The sequence below is a fragment of the Cavia porcellus genome, unplaced genomic scaffold (genome assembly GCF_034190915.1).
Source record: "Cavia porcellus strain 051 isolate PalLab524CR breed Dunkin Hartley unplaced genomic scaffold, mCavPor4.1 scaffold_12, whole genome shotgun sequence".
Taxonomy (NCBI): domain Eukaryota; kingdom Metazoa; phylum Chordata; class Mammalia; order Rodentia; family Caviidae; genus Cavia; species Cavia porcellus.
In genome coordinates, this window is record NW_026947495.1 from 80,469,553 (window position 1) to 80,486,257 (window position 16,705).

Here is a 16,705-nt window from a genome sequence, read left to right on the forward strand (position 1 = left end):
CAGCGAGCGGTTACTGTGCTCCGTGTGCCACAAATACTGCAACCCAGAGCACTGGATCCTAAACTTAATTGGCTTTATAATACACCCTCGGTTCTTAATTAAACATACATAAATCAACATTTGATTCCAAATTTTAAAGGGTACAGAGTCCCACTACTTTCTCTTAGTATCTTAATTAATCTTGAAAATGTACCTCAAATATGTTATGATAGGAAAGGTAAAGATATTTGAGGTCAGGAAAAATTGAGCTTATGGTCGTTTATGCAACTTTAAAAACTTGTCTAACGTTTAAGACTCAGTTCCCTAAGCCACAAAATGAGGGTGATGCTTGATGCAGGATCATTCTGCATGTACAAAGAGAGACAAATGAACAAAAAAGAGACAAATGTAATTCTGACTCACAGTGGGCCCTTGGGAAACTATTTTTTCTCCTTTATTTATAAGTTATAGATCTCAGAATACAGACACACACACAGGCGGTGCTTTTTACGTAGACACACAAACACCCCTTTAACAAAGACACTTCCTGCAAAGAGATTCTGAAATTAAATTATTCAGATACCATACTGTGGGCTTGTTTGTCGGATTTGCCCAGGGGCGCAGGAGCAAAGCCAAAGTAATTAAATCTCTCACAATTTAGTAATACAAAGGTCCCAGCCAGCGGCCTCTGTTTCGGGGAAGAAAGAAGACGAGTCTGTTTGTAGTAGCCATGCTTAATGGTGAGTGTTAAATGAATCAGGACCAGAACTAATCAAAGAAGCAAACAGCTGATGGCTGCTGTTGTGTGGAAGAAAGAGGCAGTGATGTTCACACAGGTTAAAGCGGCCAAGAAGGCCCCGTAAGGGCCGACCACTTTTCCTCCCTTTAAACCTGTTTTCAATGGGCTTTAGTCTGAGATTATTTAAATATTCATTTATTTCAGAGGCCTTTTTGTGCAAATCTGTTTAAAACCCAATCACGTTCTTATTAAATTGGGCTAAAAACTGCTTTCAAGGGAAGAAACAAACTACAATATGTCACCTATGAGATGTGACTTTGAATGCTGATATAGGCAATTCGTCCAACTATAATTATAAATGTAGTCAGCAAATGATCGGGGGGCCAGGGACGGTCATGAAGCCCCGAGATTTGTTCAGGATTATTGATTTAGAGGGTAAGGAAGGGCTGTGATGTGCAGGGGAGACCTGGAGACTCCGATGTTTTCCTCATTGGCTCGTTCTGTCTTACGCTTTTCCCCACGTACATTTCACATTCATTTGTTGGTTATGCGGTGTAACTAGGGTGAGTGTACTTTGCAATTGTCTCTCTAATTGGTGACCCAGTTGCATTGTCTAATGTGGCTAGAAATATAGGGATAATTAGCATATATCTTTCCTTTAGCCTTTCAAAGGGATATTATAACCACTAAATTTAAATTCCAGTGGTGCACCACAAAGGGTGGAATCCTCCAAACTAATTATAACATAAACCCTTTCTCACTTATTCTGAGAGTTGACCACAGTGTGGGGCTGGCACGGGGCCCAAACGTGAGACCCAATTCAGTTCCTACCACACTTGCACCCACCCTGCCCACCAGAGCCGTTCTGGAAGCTTCATTTGTAACCTATTTTAAGGGAAAGCACTTAATGTATTTGAATGAACTGGAAGATTGGTTTGTGTCCTCAAAGGCCGTCAGTCTATCTACAGACAGAACACTGGGCAAGTCTGTGAAGCCCACACGGGACCGTGTTGGAACCTCTCTCTTCCAGGGGTGCCTTTGGTAGAGAAAGACAACTGGGAAGAGCTTTGCTTTCAGGTGTGGTGATGTCACAGATGTGATAAGTGCCAGAGGCGAGTGAGTCTGGAGGACACGCGGGCCGGGCAATGAGTTTCTGGCAAAGAACCGTCTTCCGTGTATCGCAGGCCCAGGAGGGCCAGACTGTGTCGCCTGAGGACCTACTGAAGCTCACATAGAGGGGAGCTAAGGGGACCTGACCCGGACCAAGACTTTAGGGAGCCTGGGTGCGGCCCCTCCCAGTCCTCCTCCTAGGTCGAACCCGACTGGTTCTCACTCAACAGCCTGAACTCTGTCCCTGGCCAAATCCTGCCTGGGAGCCTTGGCCCACCCTGGCGCTAAGCACTGCTCACCAAGCAGCTCTCCACAGGGGACACCTAAAGAGATGTCAGCGCAGCCAAAGTGACCGCGAGACGGCTCACACAGTGGCCCCATTCAGCGGGTCCCCTTGGGAATGAAGCCTCCGAGGGAGACTGCGGGGACACTGTACCCCTAAAACTTGACTGGGCACAGGATATTTTGTTTGCCACCTATCTTTGCCACTTGAAGAGGAATGTGACTTTGGGAAACACAGCTGACTGTGTCAGTTAAGATGCTGTTGGTTGCTAACAATGAGGGACCCAGAAGAAAACGGTTTCACCCCCCAGGGATTTACTTGTACCAATGCTGAAAAGTCAGGAAGGCGATGGGGCTGCCACTGCCCCAGCGACTGCAGTGGGTCCACCGGCATCAGGACCAGCGGCTGCAGGACTGGGGGGCAGTCATTCAGAGGCTGCCCTAGGGATTTCAGGGCCGCCCTGAACCCAAATGAACAAGCAGAAAGAGCTCCCTCGGTGGAGGATGAGAAGGAAGGGGCTGGGCTGGGCACCCCGGCTTGGCCATGCGACAATGTCTTCCATGACAGAATTACCTTGAGGGCCTTTGTGCTGTGATTTTGTGCTTTTGGCTTCCACTAAAGGACACCGTGAGGTCCAGTTGCATGAAATCTGCTGTCGGAGGGTGTTGTTCAGATGACAGATGTACGGCGATGAGACCCACGCAGGAGCCCTCCCGGCTGTCGGCCTCCCTTCTCCCGCCACCCTCAGCCCACGGCAGCATTCGCCCCACATCCCAAGGCCCGGTTCAGCCCCGGCGCTGGTCAGTCATCTGCAAAGCCCTGTGACCCTGTGAGCATGCACTGAGGGACGGAGGGGGCCGGGCTCCCCTAAGATCCTGTGCCGTCTCTCCCTGTTTCCTGCTAAGCCTCTTCCACTCATTTCAAACTTTTCCCCAACAGACTTAAGTATTTGCAAATAAATTCCCAAAGGAAGTTTTTGGGGTTCCACCCGCTTTAAATGCTGTTGGATACTTTCCCTGATAGAAGCATCATCTTTGGCTATGAAAGGGGAAAATAGAGGCCGAAATTACAAATCAGCATCACGATTGCCTGGCTGTATACTTCATGCAACAAACATGAACCCCAAATCAAAATGTTCAGTCCTCCGTCTCTCTCCTGACAGGCTGCAAGTTCTCCCCAGCCGGCACTGCTCACCGACCCTTCGCTCCTCAACCTTTGCACATCTTTGCCCTGCCACCACCCCATCTCTGACTGCTTCACCCCTCAGCAGCCCGTAGGGAAGAGAGGCCAGTGGGCCCTGCCTCACGCTTGTGGTCATCCTCACCATCTTCTCTCTTTTGTCCGAGGATGGACACCCTTCCTGCAGGCCAGGTGCCTTGCATCGTGTGCGTGTCACGTCACCTTCCTGCGTCTTCTGTCCCGGCCCTCTAGTCCCCTTCTGCCCTCAGGTATGGCCGTAGCCGCCCCAAGTGTCCTCCTCCTCCCTCACTGCCCACAAATATTCCCCGCTCCTCTTTATCCTGGGACATGTTTATTTGTTTGGTCTTTTGAGACAGGGTCTCATTATGCAGTTCAGGCTGGCCTTGCGCTCACTTTGGAGCCCAGGCTGGCCTTGAACTCACAACCACCCTCCTGCCTCGGCCTCCTGAGTGGCTGGGATTACAGGAGGGTGCCACCACACCCGGCTTATCCTAGGATATTTTAAAAACACACTCCAAAGTATTGTTCTCCTTCCCAACAAAATTTCTCTGAAGACTGATCCATGCCTGGTCTCTATCTTATTTTTTCTTAACCGCTTGCAAGCGCTGCCTGCCAGAGAAATGGTTCCGTTGGGCAGTCATTTCTTAGTCCTCTTCCTCTTCCGCATCTGCTGGAGAGAGGCTCGGTGCAGACGAGGCTCACGTCCCCCTCACTGAGCACTGAGCACGCTCCTCCGCAGGGTCTCCAGCTTCTCCAGTCTTAGTCCTGCTGAAGGGAGGAGAATCACTAACACGCTGCAATGATCCACATGGGCCCAAGCCACCAGCTGCCCCGCTGCCTCGTTTTGTGGGAACCTCATTTATTTCACATGGCTGATGGTCACTTCCATGCTTCTGCTTTAACAGAAACCGTCCGGCCGACAAGCCTGTCAGGTGCAATGACCGGCTCTCGTCGGAACGTTCCCTGGCTGTGGGAAGCCTGGATGCTCCGGATACACAGATTGAGCTTGAGGACTGTGTCCTCGTAAGAATCTAGAGGACACCGCAGGAAAACACATAAGGGGACGGGTGTGGAAGCGACATCAGAAGCAGCCACTATGAACCACGGAATTGGCTGGACCTGGGCCCACAAACAAACTACCACCTTTAAAATCCACGTGTCCATCTTCTGAGCACCATGGAGCACACTGCCACTTGTGGCACTTTCTAAATCTGTCTATGCCTGCTTGTTCCCAATTTATGTGGCCTTGCCATGGACAGGACCTAATGGTAAACAGCTATCCTGAAAAGGGGATTCGAAGAGTTCCTGTCGAAGGCGACGACAATCAGGAGGGTAAATTATAGGGCTGGAAACAGTGAATTATAAAATGCTGTAAGACAACAGACAGTGTGAGGGGGAAAAGAGCACACTTTAAGTTTTAACCAGAAGGCTCACTGCTTTGATAATAAAGAGTCTTAGGGGCTTTTGCTGAAATGTTCACGGTGCCTGTCTGTATGCATTAAACCACACGTTTTCTGGTTAAAGTTCTATCACCTGTTTTCTGATCTTTGGAAGGCAGACCCGGGCTCTGTCCGTGCTGACCCTGGAGGCAGAGTGCTCCAAGGGTAGCTAACTGCACTCTGTCTCTGAACTCTGCTGGTGCACACCTCGGGGTGTCACTGTGCCGCCCTCCCTTGGGGATTGGTGGTGGGACACAGGTGCTGTGGAGTGTGGCCCTTGCCTCTCACGAGGGTCAAGCGGGGGCCTGCCTGGGGGTCTCGGGCCTCGGCTTCTGCAGTGCTTCCTGCTGGGCCCCTGTGGCTGCTCCTGCCCACCTGTCAAAGGCAGAGCTGCCTCCCCTGGGCAGGGCTCTCTCTGCAGTGTTGGCTGGCTGCCGAAAGGCTGGATGCTTTGGATACTTGAGGTCACCACCGTGACTTGGCCAAGGAGAGGTAATAAAATCAGCAATAGAATAAGCTCTCAGCTAGCCCACTCCAGTTCTCGTGTCCTGTCTTCTAAGCGGTCCCCTGCTGCATGATCTGTTTCAAGGTCCACCTCCTTCTTCCTTTGCTCGCAGGGGAGTGAGTTCCTAGCAGGCCAACGATCAAGCTCACTGCTGTCACTGATGTGTCCAGCAAAGAATCCAAGTGGATCACATCACTGACCACGTTGGCTCATACGTGCCGCATCATGAGGAGAACGCAGACTTTATTCTGACCCCGTTTACTGGTCTCATTACAGACCAGAGAACGGCACCTCTTACCTCCTTTACAAGGGTCCTCAGGACCTCGCACGCAGTAGGGAAAACCACCCAAATGCCACCATCCACCAAGCCCCCATGCCCAGAGATCCCACCCGAAAAGCAAGCGACCTTTCATAGGTCATCACACGCACCAGAGTCCTGCTGTGGGCGGCTGCGTCACCTCTTCACAGCCACTCTGTCTTCCAACTTGCAGGAAAAGGGTTCGAGGCGAGTCAGTTGCTAATAAAATCTCTTAAAAGGGTGGTTTATTTTCACATTTCAGTTAGTGAAAATATTTAAAAGCACCTTTATGAGAAGACAGTTTTACATTCTTTGTCCTTTCTTATTTAACTAGTTGGTTTCTTTATGGTAAAACAATGTCACTTCTGTGGGGATTCACGCAACTCCGTGTATTCCATTAACTCAGGGAAACACGCAGACTGGCTCAAGATTTCCCCAGAGAGAGCGAGAGACCACACAGAGGGTTTTAAGAAGTAGCTCATATTTCAAATTCAATCATTTCTTCACCTTTATTGTTTGTTATGGCATGACTCCTGTAAAATGTCTAAAAATATAACAACAGTCTTTTAGAAAAGTAGTTGTTTCCTCATTCTCTAAGCTTTACTTGATTACTTAATACTGAAGACAAATAAGAATCAAAACTTTAGAAATAGCTCATCTACCCAGCTGTAGACAAACAAGAGCCCCCTTCAGCATCTGCAGTGTCTACTGGACCAACAAATGACTTCTTACTGAATAAACATTTCTTATTCATGAAAGGATAGCTCCTTTGGCACCTGAGTTGAGTACAAGATAGTAAAGCAAAGACGGCCTAAAAGACGATTGTTTCAAGGCTATATGTATCTATCTATATGTACACATATACACATATACACGTGTGCACACACACAGTAGAAACAACTGTTCCTTGAAAAATGAAGAAGGTATTAAAGGAATTCCTCATTTAGTCAAAACAAGTCATGGTTACTAAACACTAAAGTTATCTAAAGAACCTGAACTTCCAGAATGAACAGTCTAGGGGGTAACATCTAACTCACAGGGCAATCTGAGGTGCTTCTCTCTCTGTTAACATAAACACACAGCTTGACATAATCACACGGCCATGAGATCAGTTACCTTTACATCATACTGTACAATGATCACCGGGTAGAGATTCATCAGAGCCACCCAAGGGCTCCCCACTCAGCCCCAGGCAGAACCGCCATATCCCGGGCCGTCTTCCCTCCATGCCGCCTGCGCCACTCCCAGCAAACAGCCCCTGCAGAGCCGGCTCAGCCTCTGTGTGTGCCAGGAACTGCAGGCGAGAACCTTCCTGTCATGCTGGCCTTGCAACTGTGGCTCCTGGCACTGGCACTGGCCTTGGAGGTGGTGCAGTGTTTTCTCTTCATGTTATTTATTTATTTGGAGACGGGGTCTCACGATGTAGTCCAGACTGGTCTGAAACTCAGTTATGTAGTCCAGGCTGGCTTCAAACTCACAGGGATCCTCCTGCCTCAGCCTTCTGAGTGCTGGGATCCCAGGCGTGCACCACTGTGTCTGGCTGTGTGTTTTCTATGTGCACTTTAGGACCCTGAATGATGAGCTTCTATTCTAAGACTTAGAACACATCTAAGCTGACTAGGCTGCCCGAGTCTGTCAATGTTTTCTCCCATGCTCCATTAGTACACGTGGCTAAAAGTTGGCCCCTGCGTTTCACCTGGGTGTCTGCCCCTCCAGACAGCCCCGAGACTGAAGAACCCCAAGGTCCTGGCCTACCAGGTGCCTCCACCTCCCTGGGCTCGCTGGACGTGAGGCGGCCGAGAACAGGAAAGGCGGTGAGGTGAAGAGGGAGGCCCGCGGCACTGGGCTCCCACGAGCTGGGGGGACCCCCGCCTTCCGGTGCCCTCTCTGCCCGGGTTTCACTTAGCAAATCACACACAGTAGAAACCTAAAAGCAGCTTTAAAATATCTGTAATTGAAAACCATTTCAGTGGTAAAATGGCCCTGGGGCATCTGTAGAGCGGCGTAATTTTTGGCTTAAAATTGACACTGTTTTCCCCAACCAACCGTCAGCAGTCAGAGCACAGAGCTCACCTGTAGCGCCCTCATTTCCCTCAGTTTCCAACATAGCATAACCCAGGCCTGGTTTCTTTCTATACATAAAAAAATTTTAAGTTCATTTGAACTTGAATTCATTCATTTACATGTGAACTCCCATCTACAATTTCAATTTTTTGAAATATATTTCAAAATTTTTTTGCCACATATTTAAATATTTTTCTTTATCAAGCTATCTCAAGACGGGAAATAATATTATGCTCGCAACTGGAAACTTTGCATAAAAACCCTTTCTTAAATTTTTCTCTGCAAAAGTGCATTTACAATATAAACATAACATATACGAAGTCACAACCCACAAGCGCTCTGCCTGGAGTGGATTTCAACGTTCACTGTCCAAATGAGTCCGAGGAGAAAGTGCTAACACAGCACATCCGAAACGAGTTCGTGAGGACTGGGCAAAGAGTCGTCGAAGCGAAATCTTTTGGAAACCATGCTGCCGTCCTCTGGGATGTTCTCCTTGTCTTCCCGGTCCCCACACGGTCCAGTACAACAGGGTTTCGACGTTTTCTCTTCGGAGGACCTCACCGAATGGTCCTGAATTAGAGAGGAACTGGAGGTTTCCTCGGGGTGAAAGAAGCCTCCAAAGTCCCACTGCTGCAGCCAGGAGTGCGCCAGGCAGGATTCCGCCGAGGGTCTGCTCCTTGGAAAGAAAGCACCGAGGGAAACCTGAACACTCCAGCCAAGTTGGAAAGTTCTCATTTGACAGATTCTAGACAACTTTTTAATTATTATGAAAACACTGCTACTCATAGGATAACACCCAAATAATGCTGCCGAGACTCGCAGTGATGAGACAGCTAGTGTTACTGAGTGCTTAGCTTTATGCCAGGTGGCCTATACATGTTTCCAGGATATTACGATCACAAGAAACCTAGACAATGGATGCTACTGTATTAAAGGACACCAAGAGACTTGGGTTTTCCCAAATCCTCCCATCTTGTAAATGGCACAGGCTACAGTTAGGATCCTGGACTCCCCCAAAGCCCCACGTGTCAAAGGCCTGCCGCCAGCCTGTGGCAATCCTGGATGGGAGAGGAGTCTGCGGGAGGCGGGGCTGGTGGAAGGAAGTTAGGTCACTGCCCATGTGTCCCCAGATAGGAGATGAGGACCCCAGATTCTGTTCCTTCATCTCTGAGCTTCCCTGCTGCCATGAGGTGAGATTCACTCCACCACCAGGCTCTGCTCGTCACAGGCCAAAACGAGGCAGCCAAGCACCCACGGATCAGAGCTGTTGGCGCAGACAGCCTTCACTTCCACGGTGACTCCTCAGGTATTCTTCACCTAATGTAACACTAGCACCAACACAGAAGGTGGGCAGTAAGGGGGTGCTGCTGGGACTGCACCTGCTGATGTGGTTCGGAAATCCTGGGCTCTGTTTGCAGGAGGAAACTGACGAAGTGTGGCGAAACAGGTTAGGAAAAGCATGGAATGATCCAAGCAGTGCCCAAAGGTCACTCTGGTGGGGCTTAGACGACCAAACACTGACATGAATGTGGACAGTAAAGACCTTGCTGCTGAGGCGTCAGGTGGAAAGGACTTTATTAGAGCACCACCTTACCTCTGGCAAAGACGTGGTCAGTGTTTGGTCTATGCCTGAGGCTCTCTGGCAGGCTGAGCTTCAAGGTGATGGACCCATTAACCTGCAGGCACAGCCCTGATGCCATGGCGTGGGTACCGTGCACTGGGTGCTTTGGGCCAGATTTAGTGAGAACAAAAGGAGCAAGGAGAGGCAGCAATGAAAATTTACACTGTGGCCAGAAAGCACAAGTAAAGTTTCAGCTCAGGGTGATACAGGAGAGATTCTCTGTGGGCATCTCACACATCCCACCCACCGCAGGCTCAAAGATGTAAAAGTGGAACTCATCCAAGGACTGGGGTACCCTGCTCACACACAGATGCCTTAGGAGCTCTTTTCCCAATACCTGCCCTCCCACGCTCCTCCAGCCAGCACTCAGAGGCTGCTGCAGCCACAGTGCAAGAGGCCCCACGTCCCAGCTGGAAGCAGATGCTGCAGTTGTCCACAGGATGCTGCTCTTGCAGCAATGTACAGTGCAAGAGTTTTGGAGTTGGGAGGCTTCCACCATGATTTCAAAAGAAAGCCTGAGGCCAGGCAGTGTGATCCCTGGGAGCAGCCTGATGAGACAGGCACAGAAAAGCTGAGAGAGAAGTCAGCGCTTTAGCGGCAGTCCCAGACCTTAGGGATGCCAGGAACCTGGACTTCCTGCAGCCAGAAGTGGCAAGTAGTGAGCAAAGCCAGCCTGAGAGAGGCTGCGGCGGCAAGAAGGGGCTGCCCAGGGACCCTGGAGCTCACACCATCCCCATGTGCCCTGATGGCGGACTCGGAGCTATGGGATTTAAGCTTTGTCCTACTGGGTACCGGTCGAGTGTCAGTTTGATTGTTCCTTGTTATTTTCTTGCTCCTACCTTTGGGAGTGGGAACCTTTACCCTGTGCCACGATGTCACAGGAAGATGAACTTTGTTTTTAATGTTTACAGGGCCTCACAGCTAAAAACAAGACCCTGAGTCTCAGGGAACTCTGGACATGGGATTTTGAGCCATGCTGGAACTGTTCAGACTTTGGGGACTCTTGGAGATGCACTGAATGCATTTTTCACTATGAGATGCACATAAGCCTTTGGAGCCAAGGGTGCAGAATGCCTCCCAAAACCCTTGTGCTGAAGGCTTGGCCACCTGTCTGGTAGGAACAGGGAGATGGGGACCCTGTTAAGAGATGGGCCTCATGGGAGGAAGCTAGGTCACTGGGCATGTCCTTGAAGAGGTATGAAGACCCTGACCATTCCTCTCCTTTGCTCCCGGCACCAGGAGGTGAGCAGCTCTTCCCCACTGTGCACTCCCCACCACAACGTCTGCCTTGCCACGGGCCCACGAACCGTGGAGCCAACCAACCACGGACTGAGACCTCTGAAACCCTGAGCTGAAACATGCTTTTCCTCCTCTGAAGTTGATTTTTCAGGCATTTGTCATACACTGTCAGTGAAAACGAACACGGTACAGTAAAGGGAATCTTAACTCTGGAGTCTGTGTTTGAATATTATACCCAATTATTTCCCATGAAGGTAAAAAATAAAATTTTCTCTCTTCTCTCATTCTCCAATTCTACCTGCAGGTATTTTCTCTACATATGTATAAACGCACACACACACATTCACACACAGTACATCTGCCTGCAGCCTGCAGTTTGCTTTGTTCATTCACTTGATGATGGATGGCAAGCATCTTTCCACATCAGTACAGTCAGTATATTAAATAATGGCTGTATCATTCATCACTCTTACACATAGGTGCACCATCGTTTACTAACCAGACACCTACTGGTGCTTTCAAAACTTGGTATCATAAATAATGCTGCAGTAAGCACTGAGAAAATGTTCTGGGGAACTTCTGATTACTTCCAGAGAATAAATTAGCCATAATATTATTAGGTCTCTATATTTAGAAAGATAGTTTCAACTGACCTCCAAATGACCTTCTAAGGTCTATGAAAAAAATACAAGGTTTTATAGAACTTTCACGGTTTACTTTTTGAACTTAAATCTTACTTTTCACTCTCTCATGAGTGATGTTTTTCTTTTTTATGAATGTGGTACAGGTCAAGCTCAGGTCTTAGGCAGGCGAGGCAAGTGATCTACCAATGAGCTGTACTCTAAGCACATGAATTTATACTTAAATATGGAAGAACCTTAAAATTAACTTTTTCCTAGTAAAATTCTTGGAAGTACAACCAATATGGAAAGATTGTTAGTAGGAAAAAACTGTAGTGTTTCTAATTTAAAAATTAAGTAAGTCTTCTGCAAGTGACTTGAAAGCTGCACTTAATGTTGAGATTTCTTTCACTGCAGAAAAAAAGATCTGCCTTATGTTCTAGGTAAATACAGATTTTTAAAAATTAAAACTGGCCAATTCAAGTGGAAGACATCCTATAATTGCAGCTACTAAACAACCATCTTGGAATGCTGCTTCCTTTAGTTACACCTACGGAAACAGAATAATAAGTGGAAAAACATCAGGGAGTCACCCCTGTAGTCCCTCGCCAGCCCCGCCCGCCTCTGCTGTGTGCATCTCACTGGGTGGAAAGAATCCACCTGGGATTGCTCGGAGAAGGCGGGCCGGAGGAGCAGAGTTTCTGGACTCCTGACGTGTACTGGAAAGGCAGTTTATCATGGAATTCACAAACGAAAATCTAGTCAAAAAGCTTGAAGGTATATGTTACTCTAACAAAAAATAAGTTTAAAAAAACCACAATCAGGCATGGTGGCGCATGCCTGTAATCCCACCACTCAGGAGGCTGAGGCAGGAGGGTCACCAACAGTGAGGATAAGGCCAGCCTAGGATACACAGTGAGTTCCAAGACCAGCCTGGACTACAAAGGGAGATCCTGTCTCCAAAAGAAAGAAAAGTAAGTAAAATTATGTGTCACTTGGGTTGATAAAAGCCTCGGAGGAAAATTTAAGTAATTCATTTTCTCTATCACTTGTATTCCTTAAAAGCAGTAACTTCTAAATCTTGAAAACAAAGGCTGGTCTTCTATAATGGTTATCCAACACGTTAACTTCTTAAGGTTTGCTTTCTGTCTTGGAAGTATAATGATCAAATATCAAAATGTTTCAAATCAAAGGAAAAACACCTCTGTATAACTCTGAGCATGACTGCATATGTTTTTTTAGACTGTTTTTTTCTCATCACAAGAATTAATATGATCATTAACAAACATCTGAAAATCTAGGTAAAACATATTAAGAAAATTAAACTTAGGGCTGGGGATTTAATTTAACAGTATAAGTGCCTGCCTGGCAAGCATGAGACCGTGAGTTTGATCCCCAGTACCAAAAAGTAAATAAATAAATAAAAATTAAATTAAATTAAACTTGCTTATATAGCCAGAAACTATGGAATCATTATTATTTCTACTAATCATTCACATTCAGATATAGTTTGTAACAGTTTAGACTTGAATTAGTCCAATAAAATAATTAAGAAACTTGAGATTTTTTTTTGTCTTTTTCTTTTTTTATCGGTACCAGGGATCGAACTCACGACTGCCTGCTTGCAAGGCAGGTGCTTGAGATTTTTTAATAGATAAAGAATATGAGTCCTTCAGGAGATTAATCGTCAGTGATAAAACCCTAAAAAGTAAGAAGTTTGGGGCTCCCAGTCCCGGGGCTCCCCACTCTGCCCCTGAAAGCGAGTGGGGCTGAGTGGGGAAGTTGCCCATGAGGCAATCTCCACCCTGGATTTCAAGGCCCTGGTACAGAAGGCTGTTACAGAGTCTTACTCTTCAAGAGCTGACAATCCACAATGCGTACCTGTTATTCACCTATAATTAAACTATAAATCACTCATGATAACGTCTTACCATAACCAGCCATAGTATGCTAGACTTTTTACTTATGTTTGTTTTCAAGGGTTAGCAGATGGTTAAGAAAGAAAGAACCCAAAACTCTTCTCATTGCAAACATTCGATTGTATATTTTCTATCTGAAATTATATACATTTTTTTCTTTTTTTTTTTCTATCGGTACCAGGGATCGAACTCACAACTGCCTGCTTGCAAGGCAGGTGCTTATGCTGCTGAGCTAAATCCCCAGCCCCTGAAGTTATATATTTGCTATTTATTTAGCTTTTATGCCATCTTTACATTTGACCTGAAATTTGAGTACATGTTTAAGAACTGTGTACCACTTTAGAATGTACCTTCCTTAATAGACACATCTTCTTTGGTAATGGTATTTAAACAAATGAATGTTCTACTTACTCTGGATTTTTAACCAGAAGGCTCTGGATGAAGTCTGTGGCCAGCTGTGAAACACATGAAAAGGTTTCATTTGAATAATCTACGTTAACTTGAGAAATATTAAGATATGTTTCTTGATTATCTTCTCCCACGAATGGTGAAGTGTGAGTTAGCAACATATAGGCAATTACACCAATATTCCTAAAAAAAGGAAGAATTCCAAATCAATTTAATGTTTAAAATATTTGTATAATGTACAATCAATATTCTACACATTTCTGTTCTAAAAACTGATGCATTTAAACTACAGACTTTAACTGCTTTTGATGGCGGGGTCCCTCCATAAACCCCTGCTATGGAGCGCCCCCAGCCACCCTCTTCTCCCAGCAGACAGCACTGCCTAAGGTTCCCAGGAGGCTGCCCCACTGCGGGGCTTTCTCCCTGTCAGGAGCACAGCCCTGCGCCGGCCGAATGTATTCTTGTATTCAACTGAGTTTTCATCACTAAAGCGGATTTTCCTGGGCATTTCTGAACTTCTGGCTGGGAGACTCAGTGTTACTTAAACAAAATAAGCAGGTAAACATTCTCCTATGTTATAATAGTGATACTTGAAAAAAAATTTTTTTTTTTGTCTTTTTCCTTTTTATCGGTATCAGGGATCGAACTCACGACTGCCTGCTTGCAAGGCAGGTGCTTATGCCGCTGAGCTAAATCCCCAGCCCCCGAAAAAAATTTTTAAATGAAGCCTTATAGTTTACATTTGGAATCAAAGAACAGCAGAATGTACACTACCAAACTTTCGCTGCTAGGTAACTAAACAGAATCTTACCACATATCTGTTGCTGTGGTAATGGGATCATAGTTCAGGATTTCTGGAGCTGAAAGAGAATAAAATATAAATTCAATACTGACAAACATTATTTTATACTAAATTAGAACTGAATTTTGAAAAGCAGAGAGTGATAAAACACAAACAGAAATTTAGCATACTTTTAATTGGCCTGTGATCAGACACGTAAGCATGTATAATATTAAACAAGTTATGACTAAATGCTTCATAAACACTAATAATATTCATAGAGTAACTGGTGGTTACGTAGTTTAAAAGAGCCAATATTTTAATATTAACAGAGAAAACAATTATGAATAAATAAAATGTTAGAAGCTAGAATAGTTTTAAATTTTTCATTTTATTACTGTTAGTAATTAATTTGCATTATTTTATTAGATTGAATTTAAATTTTTCTTTTCAGAGAAATCAGATCATATTCATTTATAATGACATTGTGAACAAATTATGCTTCTTAGAAATGCTAAGTGGATTAAATATTCCTTTTAAACTCAAAATCTCATTTGCTAAGCAGTTAACTTCCAGTTATCTCTTCACCAGCCCCCAAACTGCAAAATGAATTCTCTATACTTTCACAGCATCACCACATACTGCTATGTTGCCATCACATCCAAACTAGGACTTAAGCTGGAACATTATTGTCTCCTTTTTTTCACCATACAGTCAAATACTTTCTTCAAAATGAATTTATTTTCTAATGTCCAACTACTTTGTAGTCTTTGGTAAACTACCCGCAACTATTTGACACACTCTTGTGAGCTGTGTTTTTAAAGTTTACCACCATTTATTTGAGGATACATATTGAGGTCCGTGTTAGCATTCCAAAGTTAGTCACTGACACTGCTTTTCACTTCTGGAAATGACTGTCTGGCTGAGTGGTAACCTGTTGTGTTTAGCTGTGACTTTTCACTGTCTATATAGGGACAGCCACACAAACAATAAAAAAGGTAAATAAATTTCTAGCATAAGTCAAAATACTCTATATGCCACTCATGGAATTTAAGAATCTTTCATACGCATGATCTACTTTTTGACTTGGGACAGTATTTCTAGATAATCCAATCATAGGTCCCTTTCTGGTACCTGTCTTCAAAATCCTTCTTTCACTGCCCTATATAAAACTTCCCATTCATCAGCAGTAGCAACAAACAGCAAACTCTCTTGCCAACAATTCCTGCAAAACCAAAGATATCTGTATTACAGACAGCTTTGGAGCTGGGACCACAGAAAAAGTGAAGTCTATCCAACAATCAGGCTTTAAAGGCACTCAAAGGCACTTGATTATGGCAGTGTTACCTTTTCCATTTTTCTTCTGTTCCTAAACTAATTTCCTTATTACTGTTCTCTTTATGTAGAGACAAAGTCTTTATATGAAACATGACACTTTACATGTGTACTGCTCAACTCCTCTGAAATATGAATGTGTCAGTACCCACACACACTATGATTCATTTAGATGTGTCATGACCAAGTTTCCGTGCATTAAAGTACTTCAACTAAATGAATCCCAAAATTACATGCTGGAAAAACATAACAGGGTAGGACTGTATTGCTGTTTTTCTTTGATTTGTGATGTTAGACATAGAACCCAGGGCTTTATATGCTTTATATGCTATATGCTAGGCAAACACTACTAACACTAATCAACAGCCTTCAAATATAGTTTTAAAAAGTATCATCTACTTAATAAATTTCAAAATGATGTAGAAAATAAATGCGAATTCTTACCTAAGTATTCTGGTGTTCCCATGATCTCCCGAAGTTCACATGCATTCCCAATTTTTCGAGACATTCCAAAATCTACAATTTTTATGTCTCCAAGAGGATATATACTGCTTAATAATATATTCTGTGGCTAAATAAAACAGAACAAAAAATTATAAGTACTTTAACATGCAACTGAATAATACAAGCCTCAAGCTGGAGGTAAATGAACTGGAACCTACTGCTTATCTATCACGCACTTCCTTGGGTCACCTGCCAACACGTACGGCACCTCTCCTGAGGAGAAACTCTGCTCAAGAAGGATTTTCACTTGAAGGTTAAGTGAGTACGAGACACACAGAACCCGGAAACAGACACAAGGCTGCCTGCTGCTGCCCACAGAGTCCAGGTAGGCTCTTGGGGAGACGACACTGGGCGAAGCCCTCAAGGATGTGCTCACAGGAAGGGGCCTGGGAACGGCAGAGACGGCAGGGACGGACAGGTGCCCACGTGGTGAAGCAGAGGCGCTTCAGTGCGGGGCCGTGACTGTGCACGAGCTGGGTCTGGCCGCTGCCAGGTCTGTAGCATAGATAAGCTACAGTCTGAGCTGTGTACACACAGCCGCTTCCTAGCTGCGGTACAAAACCAAGCCCAGTAGCACAGCGGGCAAGCAAGCGGGGCCCCAGCGCCGCCTAGAAACCAGCTGTGGCTGCCCGCTGGCACGCTGGCTTAGAAGCTTGCACAC

The 16,705-nt window shown here is 45.5% G+C and overlaps 1 protein-coding gene across 6 annotated transcripts in view; it reads right to left on the bottom strand.

Annotated features, from left to right (window-relative positions):
• Stk17b (serine/threonine kinase 17b) overlaps window positions 1–16,705 on the bottom strand; it is a 64,282-nt gene that overhangs the window by 28,502 nt on the left and 19,075 nt on the right. For 2 of the 6 annotated variants that reach the window (XM_003463343.5, XM_013145266.3), the window contains 4 exons: window positions 15,985–16,111; window positions 14,236–14,284; window positions 13,428–13,607; window positions 6,037–8,293 (listed from right to left, as the gene is read on the bottom strand). In XM_003463343.5, the coding sequence (XP_003463391.1) occupies window positions 8,011–8,293; window positions 13,428–13,607; window positions 14,236–14,284; window positions 15,985–16,111 (639 nt within the window). In that variant the 3' untranslated portion in view covers window positions 6,037–8,010. Of the gene's footprint in view, window positions 1–3,611; window positions 4,080–6,036; window positions 8,294–13,427; window positions 13,608–14,235; window positions 14,285–15,984; window positions 16,112–16,705 lie in introns of those variants that run through there. The other 4 variants (XR_010050945.1, XR_010050944.1, XM_063259471.1 and 1 more) reach the window with 3 other exon arrangements.